The sequence below is a fragment of the Rosa chinensis genome, chromosome 1, assembly GCF_002994745.2.
Source record: "Rosa chinensis cultivar Old Blush chromosome 1, RchiOBHm-V2, whole genome shotgun sequence".
In the NCBI taxonomy this organism is placed as follows: Eukaryota; Viridiplantae; Streptophyta; class Magnoliopsida; order Rosales; family Rosaceae; genus Rosa; species Rosa chinensis.
Genome location: NC_037088.1, coordinates 32,396,069 through 32,412,020, shown reverse-complemented (window position 1 = coordinate 32,412,020; position 15,952 = coordinate 32,396,069). Strand labels below are relative to the sequence as shown.

Sequence of the window (15,952 nt, the reverse complement as noted above, 5' to 3'; positions counted from 1 at the left end):
AGGAGAAGTTCCGTTTTTGGTGGCCGAGAAGAAGAAAGAAAGAAAAAAAAGATGGGTCGGCAAAGTGATGAGAAAGAAGGAAATAGAGGGAGGTGGAGAAAGAAAGAGTAACAAGGGAGAGAAAGAGGAAAGACAGAAAGAAAGAGAGGAGCATATGGGAAAGTCGATGACAGAGAGAAGAGGAGAAAGAAAGAAAAGAAGAAGGAATAGGAAGAGGGAAGAAGAATACTTTTTTTCCGGAGGGGATCAGAAACGAGAGAGAAGGAGAGAAGAGAGTTTGTTTGAAGTTAAAAGGCAAGAACTTGGTCTTGGGTTCAGTTTCTTTTTGGTGAGTGGCTTCTATTGTCTGGCTTGTGTTTCTTTTCTTGATATTTGTTTACTTGGTGAGTTGATGTGGCTGTTAAGTTTTTAACATTTGGTTCCTTAACTTAATTATGTGTTTTCAACCATTTATTGATACATACTGCTGACTATATATTGATCTGTTTCTTTCAGGCTCCCCGGTCTAACAACCAAGCCAAAGCTAAAGCAATAACACTAAGGATGAAGGCACTGCAAATGAAAAGAGGTAAAAAAACAGTGTCGAAACTAGCTGTTGAAGAGACTGATGCACCACCTAAATCTGCCTTCACCAAACATGATCAATAGTATGAGATATCAGTGTTTTTTGGGTTTCATTTGTTGATCATGCCAACTGCTATGGGTTATTGAATTGATGTTTACTAAGTTTAGCTCCATTATGGATGTATGTATAGCTGCAGTAACAGATTAATCAAATATTGGTATTTTTATGAATGGATTCCATATTTGATGAATGCATTGGGTAATTTCCAGATTTACATAATTGTGGCGCAACGAGAATACAAATATGTCATCTGAATTAGAAGGCAACAACAAAATGAAATCCAAATATGTTGTTGGACATATCTAAGAACAACAGAAACAATAAAAAATATGTTGTTACGTGTGCACTCAAACAACAGAAAATTGTCATCTGAAATAGAAAAACAACGACAAAATGAAATCCAAGTATGTTGTTAGACATATCTAAGAACAACAGAAACAAGAAACCATATGTTGTTACTTGTGCACTCAAACAACACAAAATTGTCATCTGAAATAAAAAGCAACGACAAAATGAAATCCAAATATGTTGTTGGACATATCTAAGAACAACAGATACAAGAAAAAATATGTTGTTACTTTGCACTAAAACAACAGATAAATGTTATTGTAGGCTACTAAAGACGATAGATAAATGTAATCTGAACTGAATGCTAATGACAGTTAACTGTTATTGGAATTTGAATAAAACAACACTAAATTGTTATTATAAGTCCATTAAGACAACAGATACGATTTCATATCTTCTACTTTGGTGCATTCAAACCACATAAATGACCATTTTTCTGTCTTTGGAATAAGCATTAGATCATAAAAATTACAAGGAACTGTTATTTGTTTTCAGATCACATCACATTTATTTGTCGTCTGAGTTCACTAGTACTCATGTCTTGATTTCATCAGACAACAGAAGACCTAAAAACTTTTTGTCGTCTGAAAATTCATCAGACAACAGAAGACCCAAAAACTTTCTGTCGTCTGAATAATCAGACGACAGAGGAAATCTATCGTCTGATACCCCCAAGAGACGGCACCGTACTAGACAACAAAATTTTTTTTGATCAGACGACAGATCTCCTCTGTCGTCTGATTACTTTTCTGGCACAGTGTCAAATCCAAAAAGGGGAAGAAAGTGGACTCTTGGAAAGATGCATGGCAGGTCTACTGTGGCCAATGATGGCAAACTCCTGGTGTCACTCCAACAAGTAAGAGTTGGTTACTTAACTATTGATTGCCTTTTCGTGGAAGCTGCATTTGAAGATCTGCAATTATATTAATTTGACTTTGTTTGGATGGGTTTCAGTTTCTATCTACCAAAGGTATATTTCGTTGTGCAGCTTTTGTTTGCTCTCAGTAATACGACTTAGGTGACTGTTTTAACTGTTTTGTTTTCTGCAGGAGGAAACAAAAGTTGTCATGGCGGCTTTGGATTGTAATATTGTTCATTAAAGCTTCCACGTAGTTGCGCTGGTTGCCAAAATGAAGGATAGTAGACATGTTTGGGAGGTATCTGGTTTTTTTACTCGGTTTCTGTTAACTGTTATAGTATCCAGTCCAGATATTGTATATGGAGGAGAACATGGCTTCCTGTTTTACGTTATTTACTTAAAAGGCCAATTGCACTTCGTCCCAGAGTTTTTGGTTCATTGCAACATTCATATGATTTGAATACTACACAAAGGCATGCATATATACAGAAAACAAGTAAGAATTTGTGTGGCTTTGTCCACATTGATTTGGCCAAAGTATTGTCTTATTCAAGATCTGTCATGAAGATTACATCAATGACTTCTTGTGAAAGTCCTCATCAACAAAGGCGTAGCTACGCACGGGCTCCGGTGGGCTATAGCCCACCTCAAATTTTTTAAAAACGTTAATTTGTAGCTTTATTTCAATTAAAAAAATTAAATATTAAAGAGTAGCCCACCCCAAAATTTCTAAACTTAGCCCATATATTAATTAATTTATTTATTTTTAATCATATGTATGTTATCTCTTTGCTTGAAGTATTTTATTGTATTTTTTTTTTCTATTCTGCTTTAAGAGGCATACTTGCATCAAAAACTTGCTTTTTTTGGATAAATTAGGTCAGAAAAAGAGTTGGTTGAGCATTATGATACAAATTCAATAATTAAAGATTTTCGGTTCTATTCAAGAGCGCATGATAAAATATGAATAAGTATGTTTTTTTGTCTTAGACTTTTGTTATCGAAATTCTATCAATGTTTTACTGTTGATTTTTTTTATTAGTTAGTTATATGATTATTTGATATGTATTTAATATAGAATTTCTATAATATATGATTAATTTAAGGAATGAATAAAACATGTTTTTTTTTTAAGTTAAAAAAAAAAATTAAAGCATTAGTAGACTTTTATTAAAAAAAAAAAATTTCGTCCACCCCATTTTAAAATCCTAGCTCCGCCATTGCTCATCAACCTTGTATATCAAAGTGTTAGCTAAACGTGGAAGAACATGAATTTGAAATTCGATGCTTAATTTAGGCCATAAAGATCATTGAATAAGAGCATATCTATTAGTGAAAGACTCAAAGTAGGTGATTCTGTGCAGTGTATAGGTGGTGTTTGAACCCAAAATAACATTTTTTCCCGACAAGGGGGACTCGAAGAAAACCGGGCCAATATACGTGGCCCAAGCTATATATTTTCGATAAGTTCGGAATATATTGTTTAGAGGCTAAATAAAGCCTACTTGGAGATCAAGTAATCTTAAGACAAATCGTGATCTCATTGATTTACTAGTAATTATCAAGATATTTGATAATTAATGGTGGTTTACTTGGCTACGGAGACGGAGCATATTTGACAAAAGATCTTACATTAAGGTTGGAGTCCTGGTTACGTGCATGTTTTTGGTTAGGATTCTCATGGCTTTAATCAATTAAGGAAGCTTTCAATTATCCTTCATGATCCTTCAGCACCAATATATGTGCAAGTATTCAAGCCTCCCATGCAATTAAGGAGTATATATGATTGCTAAACGGTAGGCCAATTGAGGAAGAAGCCAAGATTCCTATGCAATTAAGGGGGACGTGCAAGCATGAACTCTTATTGATTAAGGTATGCATATACCTTTGCATGGTGAGACAATTAAGGAATAGCATGGTGGGCCATCATTCATCAACCAATCATATGTAAGCGACCAAATGCTTGCCCATGCAATTAATGATTGTAGAGTCCCCGCGAGGACTCTTTGCGAAGCCGCGAAGAGATATATATGCAATTAATGCATATCCTACAGCATCCAAGAGATTACGTCCAGGATTCCAAGAGGCAATTAATCTTTACCTATATTCTAGCGACGACAGAGTTAATCTTTTATTGACTACGATAGATATCAAAACTATTAAGAGTTTTGATTTGATTCAAGGCCAATAACTGTGGCCTAAAATATAGTATTTCATTCCTATTTGGAAGGAGAATCTGCAGCAGCCTATATATAGAGGCTGAAGACGATATACAAGGGACCTCTCTCGAATCAATCAATCCCAGCGATTACAAAGCCTCCCCGGAGCAAACCTTCAACCTCGTTGAAACCTGGTGACTGCACGCTAGTCCTAGTCTTCCCGCGAGCTGACTGCCAGCATCACCAGATCAACCTGGCGACCGTACTTCCAGTCCTAGTCTCCCCGCGAGCCGACTGCCAGTGCTACTGCCACAGATACAACCAGCGAAGCAAGGGTAACGCCCTCGCAACCCAGCGAAGCTAAAGTCACGCTTTAGCAAAACCCGTGCTTTCTCACAACTTCCCAGTGATTGCTCTGCTCAGCCTTCAACGTTGAGTATCGATTCGGTGAACACAAGAGATCACAACCAAAGTCCTAACCAGTAAGGCAAAAAGTCCTTTTCCGAAAGGCAAGAAAAGAACCTTGTGACGAGGTTGGTGTTCTCCTCGTCCACAGCGCTTGAAGAAGAAGTCAGGTCAAGGGATTCTCCGACGACTGCACCCCACGGTGCTGGCACACCTGCGCAATCACATCAGCAAAAGAGACAGTTTGTACCGCACTGATTTTGGAGCCAAACAGGTGGTTCATGCAGTCTCATAATTTACCCCAATTGGAGACTTCCTCAATAAGCATTTGGTATATATCTTTCATATTTCATTCAAAACATGACCAAATTAGTGACTTCCTCAAATGAGCATTTGGTACTAATAAGCATTTGATACAGATATAGTGTAGCTTGATGACTACTGTATTAACGACGCACGGTGTTGACGCTATAAGCTAAAAGATAGGTGTGAAGGAGAGTCATCTTGTCGCTTAGGTTGAGCTGATATTAACACTATAGTTATGCTCATGCATGTCAACTGGAAGTGTTGGCAAGGGTACGGTGCTTAGAGCAAAAGAACCTTCATCACTTGTCCTGCCTTTGGCCTTTCCTAGTGGTTGGGGTGAGCACACCATAATCCCACAATCAAAAGACATTCCATCTCATTTTGACGATAATTCATATTCATTCTCTCATCAGCTGCATCAAGAAGATTTCCTGAAATGTACAATTTCCAAACCCACTCAAATAGTGGCACATGATATTCTCCATCTTTGTAAGTTCTCCTTCCACATGCAATTTCCAAGGCCGCAACTCCCAAGCTAAACATGTCTGATTCTTTATTCGCTCTCCCATAGTGTGCATATTCTTGGGCAATGTAGCCCAAGGTACCTACCACCTCCATTGCCTGAGTGCTCCACCGCGAATCCACTAGCTTATAGCAATCCCAAAGTCACCTAGCTTAGTGTTGAAATCGCTGGCCAACGTACAATACATTAGCCGATTCTATGTCTCTATGAAGCACACACTGTTCTTCATCTTTATGTAGATAATGAAGGGCAGAGGCCAAGCCTAAAGCTATTCTGTACCTAAAATCCCACGGATCAAGTGGGCCGATGTAGGCCCGCTGGCCCTGAGGGCTAAAAGCCCGGCCCGGCCCGTTAAAAAGCCCGCAAAAGCCCGCCTCGGTGGGTAATGGCCCGGCCCGCCAAAAGCCCGCAAAAACCCTGCCCGGTCCGTAGGCCCGGCCAGTAAAAGCCCGTAAAATATTATATATATATATATATATGTAGATATTTGTTTGTGTGTTTATAAATATATATATATACACACACACATATAGATTTATATTTGTGTGTGTGTTTATATATATATGTGTGTGTGTGTGTGTGTGTGTGTTTATATATAGGATTAATTTCAGTTTACCTCCCTGAGGTTTGGGGGTGTCATCATTTCACCTCCTGTACTTTCAATTTTGAATTTTTACCCCCTAAACTTTCCAATTTCAATCAGCCGTGTCCAATTTCTACTATTCCGTCCAAATTGGACGTTAAGTTTGACTTTTGAGGGCTAAAATGGTCATTTCAACATAAAATTTTTTTTTTTTTTTTTCTGTTTCTTAGTTTTTTTTTTTTTTTTTTTTTCTGTTTCTTAGTTTTTTTTTCTTCTATTTCTTCATTTTATTTATTTTTTATTTTGTCTTCAACCTATACACCACAAGTTATAATATGTTTATAAAAACAAGAAAATACTCTAGATAGTTGAAAGCCGCTCGCTGGTCTACGATATTTGTGACATATCTCCGATAAAGTGAAGAATTTAGGATATATCCTCAATAAAGTGAAGAAATATCTGTAAAAAATAATTTTACACTTTATCTGTAAATAAATATCTGTAAAAAATGATTTTACACAAATATTTCTTCACTTTATTAGGGATATGCAGATATTTACAGATAAAGTGTCAAATCATTTTTTACAGATATTTCTTCACTTTATTGGGGATATATCATAAAATTCTTCAATTTATTGGAGATATATCACAAATATCGTAGACAAAAAATGATTTTACACAGATATTTCTTCACTTTATTGGGGATATATAGATATTTATTTACATATAAAGTGTAAAATTATTTTTTACAAATATTTCTTCACTTTATTGGGGATATATCCTAAAATTCTTCAGTTTATCAGAGATATATCACAAATATCGTAGATCAGCGAGCAGCTTTCAACCACCTAGAGTATTTTTTTTGTTTTTATAAACCTATTGTAACTTGTGGTGTATAGGTTGAATACAAAAAAAAAAAAAAAAAACAGAAAAAATATATATTTTAATTTTTTATGTTGAAATGACCATTTTAGCCCTCAAAAGTCAAATTTAACGTCCAATTTGGACGGAATAGTAGAAATTGGACACGGCTGATTGAAATTGGAAAGTTTAGGGGTAAAAATTCAAAATTGAAAGTAGAGGGAGGTGAAATGATAACACCCCCAAACCTCAGGGGTAAACTGAAATTAATCCTTATATATATATATATGTGTGTGTGTGTGTGTGTTTATATATATATATATATATATATATATATATATTTATATATATATATAGATATAGAGATATATATATATATATATCTATATATATGTGTGTGTGTGTGTGTGGAAGTTCTTATATTTCTATATAGAATTTGTGCATTAGTGCATATATATATTCTACATATCGGTTGAACAATTCGATCGGATTCTAAAATATAGTGAAATTTGCTAAATTTTTTACCACACTCATAATTTATTGTAATAAACTCATCTAACGGTCGGTTTTTTCATTTTCTTTGAATTGATAGGGGTTGCTCTTTGGAGTGTATGATATATAAATATAAGTATATAAGAGTAACTAAGTTTGACCTAGTGGATCGAATTCGAAACGAGAACCAAATTGGCTGAATTTTCTACAACCACCATAAAACATTACAATCTCTCCATCGAGCGGTTGGTTTCTCCGAATTCATTTTCCACTTCATGGTTACTTTAGAATGAACCTCAACAATTTAAATGCAATATACAAGTCATACAACTTTAGGAAGAAAATTGGTATAGGCCAATGTGTTTGTAATTAAAATTAATTTTTTTTTATCTCATGTCCACACACATCCATCGATGGAATATTTACAAACGTGATGTGAAAAAATAAACACATTTCGCAGTCGTCATGCCATCGGTTAACCAAGAAAACATACAAGTGACTACGGTTGACTAATTCGATCGGATTCGAAAATATGGTGAAATTGGCTAAATTTTTTACCACAATCATAATTTATTGTAATAATCTCATCCAACGGTCCATTTTTCCATTTTCTTTGAATTGATAAGGGTTGCTCTTTGGACTGTATAATATATAGATATAGATTTATAAGAGTAATTAAATTTGACCTAGTTGATCGAATTCGAAACGAGAATCAAATTAGCTGAATTTTTTACAATCACCATAAAACATTACAATCTCTCAATCGAGCGGTTGATTTCTCTAAATTCATTTTCCACTTCATGGTTGCTTTAAAATAAACCTAAACAATTTAAATGCAATATATAAGTCATACAACTTTAGGAGGCAAATTAATATATGCCAACATCTTTGTAATTAAAATTGAAATTTTTATCTTATGTCCACGCACATCCATCGATGAAATATTTACAGACGTGATGTGAAAAAATAAGCACGTTTCGCGGTCGTCATGCCATCGGTCAACCAAAAAAACATACAAGTGACAACGGTTGACCAATTCGATCGGATTCGAAAATATGGTGAAATTGGCTAAATTTTTTACCACACTCATAATTTATTGTAATAATCTCATCCAACGGTCCATTTTTCCATTTTCTTTGAATTGATAGGGGTTGCTTTTTGGAGTGTATGATAATAGATATAGGTTTATAAGAGTAACCAAATTTGACCTAATTGATCGAATTCGAAACAAGAATCAAATTAGCTGAATTTTTTACAATCACCATAAAACATTACAATCTTTCAATCGAGCGGTTGATTTCTCTAAATTCATTTTCCACTTCATAGTTGCTTTAGAATGAATCTCAACAATTTAAATGCAATATACAAGTCATACGACTTTAGGAGGCAAATTGGTATAGGCCAACATCTTTGCAATTAAAATTGAAATTTTTATCTCATGTCCACGCACATCCATCGATGGAATATTTACGAACATGATGTGAAAAAATAAGCACGTTTCGCAGTCGTCATGCCATCGGTCAACCAAGAAAACATACAAGTAACGACGGTTGACCAATTCGATTGGATTCGAAAATATGGTGAAATTGGCTAAATTTTTTACCACACTCATAATTTATTATAATAATCTCATCCAACGGTCGGTTTTTCCATTTTATTTAAGTTGATAGAGGTTTCTCTTTGTAGTGTATGATATATAAATATAAGTTTATAAAAAATATTATCTTTAAAGATTTATTTGTAAATAAAGCCCGCAAGACAGGTCCCAAAAAAGCCCGCAAGGCTTAGCCCGGCCAGGCCTGAAAAAGCCCGCAAGGCCAGCATTAAATGGATGGGCTTGGATCCTTTAATTTACAATAAAGCTCGGCCTGCTACTATTTAAAAATGGAGTAAGGCCCGGCCCGGCCCGTTGATGAGGTCTAGTGTCAAAACTGTTGTTCGGCATGAATGCATAAACAAGTAAACATTCGTCTTGCTCATGACACCATCCAATAAATTGCACCACGTTTATATGTATTAAGCGGCTAATGATTTTGACTTCAGTGGTTAGAGCGTCCACTACCTATGTACGAAGTCATGGGTTTGAGTCACCATGGGGGCATGAGTGAAACTCTTTGATCCTCTTTCGAATAAGAAAAAATTAAAAAAAAAAAAAAAAGTCTAATAGCTCCAATTAATTATTTATTTAATCTGCAAGAGATTGGATGTGGGGTGTAGAGAGAAGAAGAAAGAGTGTAACGAGTCATAAGTGTGGTGGAAATAGTTGCAGCCTAAAAATAATATTTTAGTATTAGAGCAAGTTCACCTGTTAGGTCACTAGGTCACTCACTATTCACTACTTTTTAGTGTTAATTTCACACTTTGGGTTACGAGCACAGTGTATTTCGTGCCCTGGGTGAGTCACCATGGTGACCTGCATAGTGTATTTCGTGTCTTGGGTCACGGGTATAGTGTATTTCGTGACTCAGAGAATGAAAATATACACTAAAAATCAGTAAATAGTAGGTGACCTGGTGACCCAACGGGTGAACTTGCACTTAGAGGTAATTGAAAAAATAATTTTATATTCATCTACACACCTACCTATAACAATTAAGTCATGAAAGACCGACAGATCGCCGAGTCAAAGTCCTCGTCTTCCTGTCGTCTCCTTCTTTTTCTCATCTTTCTTCCAGTGGTTGTGCGTTTGGAGCAGAACTCTGATCACCAATCAATCACTATCCGATGGCGTTGAGCACCCAAGTTAGAGCCTCCACTGGTTCAGCTTTCCCATGGAAATACGACGTGTTTTTGAGCTTCAGAGGCGAAGACACCCGCAAGGGCTTCACAGACCACTTATACGACAAGTTGCAGTGGAGAGGAATCAGGACTTTCCGGGACGACCCAGAACTTGAAAGAGGCACAGCCATCTCTCCGGAGCTCCTCTCAGCAATTGAGCAATCCAGGTTTGCCATCGTCGTTCTTTCGCCAAACTATGCTTCTTCCACTTGGTGCTTGCTTGAACTCTCTAAGATTTTTGAATGCATGGAAGAGAGAGGGACAATTCTACCAATCTTTTATGAGGTGGAGCCGTCTCATGTGAGACATCAAAGGGGCAGCTTTGCTGAAGCGTTCGATGAACATGAAGAGAAGCTTGGAGAAGGTAATAAGGAGGTGGAAGGGTGGAGAGCTGCTTTAACCAAAGTGGCTAATCTCGCTGGCTGGGCTTCAAAGGATTATAGGTAATGAACTCTTATTTTATTTTAATGTTCAAACTTTTCAGCTCTATGATGCTCTTCCGAAGTATTGAATCTGTATATATGAATTGTTAGATTAGGTAATGCTGAGCAGTATGTCATATATATTGAATTAATAGAACGACTCACATATCCGGAGTTTCAAGACTTCATAGTACTCTACAAAACGCTCTTGTAATGCGAAGGTTCTTAGGAGTGATCAAATGTACGTTCTTATATTCCGCAAGGGAATTATAATCTTATTTGGTTTCTTGTTTTTAGGTATGAAGCAGAGCTTATCAAAGAGATTGTGCAAGCACTGTGGAGCAAAGTGCATCATAGTCTCACATTATTTGGTTCCTCTGAGAAGTTGGTTGGAATGGATGCTAAGCTTGAGGAAATAGATGTTCTTTTAGATAAAGAAGCAAATGATGTTCGCTTTATAGGGGTATGGGGGATGGGTGGGTTGGGTAAGACAACCCTTGCTAGACTAGTTTATGAGCACATCTGTGATCAATTTGAAGTTTGCATCTTTCTTGCTAATGTCAGAGAGGTTTGCACAAACCACGGTCTAGTTTATCTACAAAAGCAGATTCTTTCCCAAATCTTGAAGGAAGAAAATGTACAAGTATGGGATGTTTATAGTGGAATCACTATGACAAAGAGATGTTTATGTAATAAAGCAGTTCTTCTAGTTCTTGACGATGTGGATCAAGTAGAGCAACTGGAAACCTTGGTGGGAGAAAAAGATTGGTTTGGTTTGGGGAGTAGAATCATCATTACCACTAGAAATCGACATATCTTAGTCACACATGGTATAGAAAAACCATATGAGTTGAAGGGATTAAACGATGATAAAGCTCTCCAGCTCTTTAGTTGGAAAGCCTTTAGGAAATATGAGCCTGATGAAGATTTTGCAGAACAGTCTAATAGTTTTGTTATCTATGCTGGAGGTCTTCCCTTAGCTCTTAAAACTTTGGGGTCTTTCTTGTATAAAAGAAGTCCACATGCATGGAATTCTGCATTGGAAAAACTACGGAATACTCCCAACAGAACAATTTTTGAAATACTGAAGATAAGTTTTGATGGACTTGATGAGATGGAGAAGAAAATTTTTCTGGACATTGCATGTTTCCGCAGGCTGTATCGCAACGAGTTTATGATTGAACAAGTATACAGTTCTGACCTTTGCAATCGCATTACAATAGATGTTCTTGCTGAGAAATCTCTGATAACTATTTCCTCAGCCAACCAAATAGGTATGCATGATTTGATACAAGAAATGGGATGTGAAATTGTTCGCCAACAGTCTTATGAAGAGCCTGGTGGACGCAGTCGGTTGTGGCTTCACAACGACATATTTCATGTATTCACAAAGAATACGGTAAGATTTTATACAAATTGAATCATCAAACGTGGATAGCACTGTCATTTCATTTAACATGAAAAATACTTATTCCTGGAATTGACTTATTTTTTTATAACAGGGAACTAAAGCCATTGAAGGCGTAGTGTTAGACTTGCCTGAATTAGAAGAGGCAGATTGGAATCTTGAAGCCTTCTCTAAAATGTGTAAACTGAAGCTGCTCTACATTGATAATTTAAAGCTTTCTCTTGGCCCCAAATATCTTCCTAATGCCTTGAGATTTCTGAAATGGAGTTGGTATCCTTCAAAATCTCTTCCACCAGGTTTTCAACCGGATGAGCTAACTGAACTGAGCTTGGTTCATAGCAATATCGATCACCTCTGGAATGGAATAAAAGTAAGTTGTTGAATATCTACTATTTTATAATTATATTTTATAGTTCATGCATGGAAGTTGATTGTTCTACCATTCTTCATGTTTTCTTCAGTACTTGGGCAAGTTGAAATCTATGGATCTTAGTTACTCCATAAACTTGACAAGGACCCCAGATTTCACAGGTATTCAAAACCTTGAGAAGTTGGTTCTTGAAGGTTGTACGCATTTAGTGAAGATTCATCCATCCATTGCATTTCTCAAGAGACTTAAAATGTTGAACTTTAGAAACTGCAGAAGTATCAAGAGTCTCCCAAGTGAAGTAGAAATGGAATCTCTTGAAACATTTGATGTATCTGGCTGCTCAAGACTGAAAATGATTCCAGAATTTGTGGGGCAAATGAAAAGATTATCAAAGCTTTCTTTAAGTGGGACTGCTGTTGACAAACTGCCTTCATCAATTGAGCACTTCAGTGAGAGTTTGGAGGAGCTTGATTTGAGTGGAATTGTTGCAAGAGAGTTGCCCTACTTCCTTTTTCTTAAGAGAATTGTCAATGGCAAATGCCCAAGATCATGGTACTCGTTGCTCTTTTCTGGCTTATTTCCAAGAAAGAGTCCTCACCCTTTAATTCCTGTGTTAGCTTCGTTGAAGCATTTATCTTCATTGATGACATTAAATCTGAGTGATTGTAATCTCAGTGAAGGAGAAATTCCCAATGATATTGGTTCTATGTCCTCCTTGAAGAGCTTGGAACTCGGAGGTAACAATTTTGTTAGCCTTCCTGCAAGCATTCATTTGCTTTCTAAGCTTCAATATATTAATTTGGAGAATTGCAAAAGACTCCAACAATTGCCAAACCTTCCATTAAGCAACTATTTAACGGTAATAACCGACAATTGTACTTCGTTACAAATATTTCCAAATCCACAAGATTTGTGCAGATTATCAGGTTTTTATCTCTCTGGCAACAATTGCTTGAGTACGGTTGATAATCAAGATTATTTCTTATATTCAATCCTAAAGGGGTTTCTTGAGGTACTCTCTCTCTCTCTCCCCTTCCCTCCCTCTCCTAAACCCTAAACCCGCTCCTTCAATAGTTACGTGATATAATGTTTGGTATGGTGCAGGAAACCCCTTGTTCTTTTGCGTCTTCCACTGCTGTAATTCCTGGAAGTGAAATTTTGGAGTGGTTCAATAATCATAGTGTAGGAAACTCGGTAACTGTGGAGTTACCTTCTTATGCATCTAATTATAGCAAGTGGATTGCTTTATGTGCTCTATTGGTACCTCAAGAAAATCCGTCTGCCCTTCCTGATAACTGTACAATTACGTGTGGATGGCAAACGCATGCTTTTACTTTCTGCGCAAAACAAATTGTTTCAGATCACCTTTTGTTACTTGTTTTGTCCAGTCATTACTGGGATCCTCGGAACTGTTGGATGGGTCACATATTCAGTGAGGTTATAAGGTTTGATTTTGAAATCATTCAACCTTTAGAAAACGATAGAGGCTTTCTGGTAAAGAAATGTGGGGCCCGTGCGCTGTACGATCACGATAAGGAAGAGCTGATCAGTAAAATGAACCAATCCAAGAGCAGCATTTCTGTTCATGAGACAATGGATTGTGATTTAGGCAAATCAGCATATGAACAAGGTGGTGTCATCGTTAATGGAACACTAGATGCGACAAGCGGAAGTGGTGGCTCTGATGACGAATATTTATCTGCAGAAGAATGAAAAAATTTTTAGAAGACGCTGCCTTGCTCTGACCATCCAGTGCCTCGAAGCAAAAATGAAATGCTAACACTGCTATTCACAGTATTCATAACAAGTAAGCGACCATCTCACATTATGACTTCTAGTTGCAACTAGATATTCTCATGTTCTTAACATATTTCCCCTATCTCTCATGTGCTTTGATGTCATGACAACTTCTCATCACTTTTTCTGCCATCTTGATCAATAACATAAGTGAAGTAGTACAGATCATCATTAGATTCAGTAATGTAGCCCAGTTTTTTAAAGTTAACAATCTGTCACTCAGTTGTGCTAATTGGCCTAAAAAAGTAGGAAGCTCATTTGTGCTAGTTGTCCGAGATGGGTTACAGTTCCTTTCATTTTTCTATTGATCAGTACATGAATAGACTCGACCAAAAGATGAGCAAAGCTGCTGAATCTATGAGGTTAGTTACATAATAGTAAAGAGAAGCAATGGGTTGGTAACAGTGGACCATTTTCAATTGATTACATTCTGAACCAGATAATTTTTCCTTTTTTATTTGGTCAATTGGATGGAGAAATTTTCTTGTTCTTCAATATAGTATTATTTCAACAGACTTATATGCAGGATATGCTTTAACTATGCAGTGCACAAGTGTTAATTTTGACTTAAGCATTGAGACTTCTGTTCAAATCACGTTGCATCAGTTGCACCAGTTGCACTTGCAAAGGTTGCCACACCCCCACGGATCAAGATACTCCTACATCTCATAGTGCGACCTGGCATGGGCCCTCGTCATACATTCACTTTTTGACTTCCTTTCATTTTTTTAATCCTATGCTAGCTTAATTTTTTCTTAACAATCTCTAATTTATTTCAAAACTTTGACATGTAGCTCGTGTCTTCCAATCCATCATCACCTACCATCGTCCTAATTCTTACCCAAATGCAACCACTCCTTCCATGCAGTGATGGTATAGTTATGTCAAGTAAAGTTATATGTACTGAATGCATTTTCTGGTAACCCACATTGCCTCATTTGTAGTCATGCTTGTTAATTCATCTTAGCTAGCTAGCTAGCCTGTGTAAGATCGACTAGACGTTAAAGAAGAATATCAATTGTTCAATATCTAATGACCTAATTTGTTAGGGTGGCGCTGCAATGTGAACTTTTTGATCCACATGAGAGAATGATACTAGTTCTTATAAAGATCAACATCAACATATAGTTGTCGTCCTCGAGCTTAGTAGTGCGAGTTTGTAACTTTGCATATCAATTTTCCACCCAAATTTCCTTCCCATATTTGTAGAATGACAAAATTGCATTCTCACAACTAAAGAATCAAATTAGGTTCTACGTCAACTCTGTTCTGCAAGAAAATAAAAACCAAAAGTGCACTATTTTTAAATTCAATATATTGTACATACCATCAATTTAAGGTCCAAATCTTATCTCACTATATGTAAATCCATGCCTATCTTGCGTTTCTGTGTTGATTAATCCTTACCTGTGTTGACACTCACAATGTAATGTTAGCATCCACATCAATATTTTGAAATATTTTCTCTACTAGCAAATCTATATAACATGGTCCACAGGCATTGCAAATTTTTGGGGAGATATATCCTCCTAAGTCCTAGACTTACCTATTTCTCAAGTTGAAGTTTAATATGACTAAGTCGGTATTTCTACTGAAAGTTAACAGAGGTTCCCCGCACGTATGGCAAATTTTCAAGTCATACACGTAGACAACTTTGGATGACGTGGAGCCCGTGTGCCCGTGAGGCATGCACACGTGGGCAACTCACTCTGATACTATGATAACCTATTGGCTTGGTGGAAAGAAAATGCAACTAGGTTCCCCATTCTATCGCAGATTGCATGAGACGTGTTTGCTGTTCTTGCATCCACAGTTGCATCTAAAAGTGCCTTCCCTCTTGGAAAAAGGTTCATCGATCCTTTTAGAGCAAGCTTAACTCCAAAAATGGTGGAATGTCTAGTCTGCTACAGTGATTGGCTGAGAGCAAATAGTGCGTCTACACTATACAAAGAGCCAACAAAGACTGAGCTTTATCTCTATGCAGAACTGGAAAAGCTTGAATCAGGTTTAGTAGTT

At 36.6% G+C, this 15,952-nt stretch overlaps 1 protein-coding gene and 1 long non-coding RNA gene across 2 annotated transcripts; both read left to right on the top strand.

Annotated features, from left to right (window-relative positions):
* The first annotated feature begins 1,739 nt into the window (after window positions 1-1,739).
* Window positions 1,740-2,270, top strand: LOC112194095. The gene is made up of 2 exons (XR_002934082.2): window positions 1,740-1,943; window positions 2,023-2,270. It is a non-coding gene; the product is annotated as an uncharacterized LOC112194095 (long non-coding RNA).
* A 7,615-nt stretch (window positions 2,271-9,885) lies between these two features.
* Window positions 9,886-14,242, top strand: LOC112194075 (disease resistance protein RPV1). Its single transcript, XM_024334337.2, has 5 exons — window positions 9,886-10,382; window positions 10,659-11,760; window positions 11,864-12,139; window positions 12,231-13,151; window positions 13,244-14,242. Exons 1-5 carry the CDS (start codon window positions 9,886-9,888, stop codon window positions 13,850-13,852), a joined length of 3,405 nt encoding a protein of 1,134 aa, XP_024190105.1. The 3' UTR covers window positions 13,853-14,242.
* The last annotated feature ends 1,710 nt before the right edge of the window (window positions 14,243-15,952 follow it).

What these genes read in the sequence shown, in the direction of transcription:
- LOC112194075 (XM_024334337.2), top strand. Translation starts at nt 9,886, where the DNA reads ATGGCGTTGAGCACCCAAGTTAGAGCCTCCACTGGTTCAGCTTTCCCA. An exon ending in TGGGCTTCAAAGGATTATAG is followed by an intron (nt 10,383 to 10,658) that starts GTAATGAACTCT and finishes TCTTGTTTTTAG; the next exon opens with GTATGAAGCAGAGCTTATCA. An exon ending in ACCTCTGGAATGGAATAAAA is followed by an intron (nt 12,140 to 12,230) that starts GTAAGTTGTTGA and finishes TGTTTTCTTCAG; the next exon opens with TACTTGGGCAAGTTGAAATC.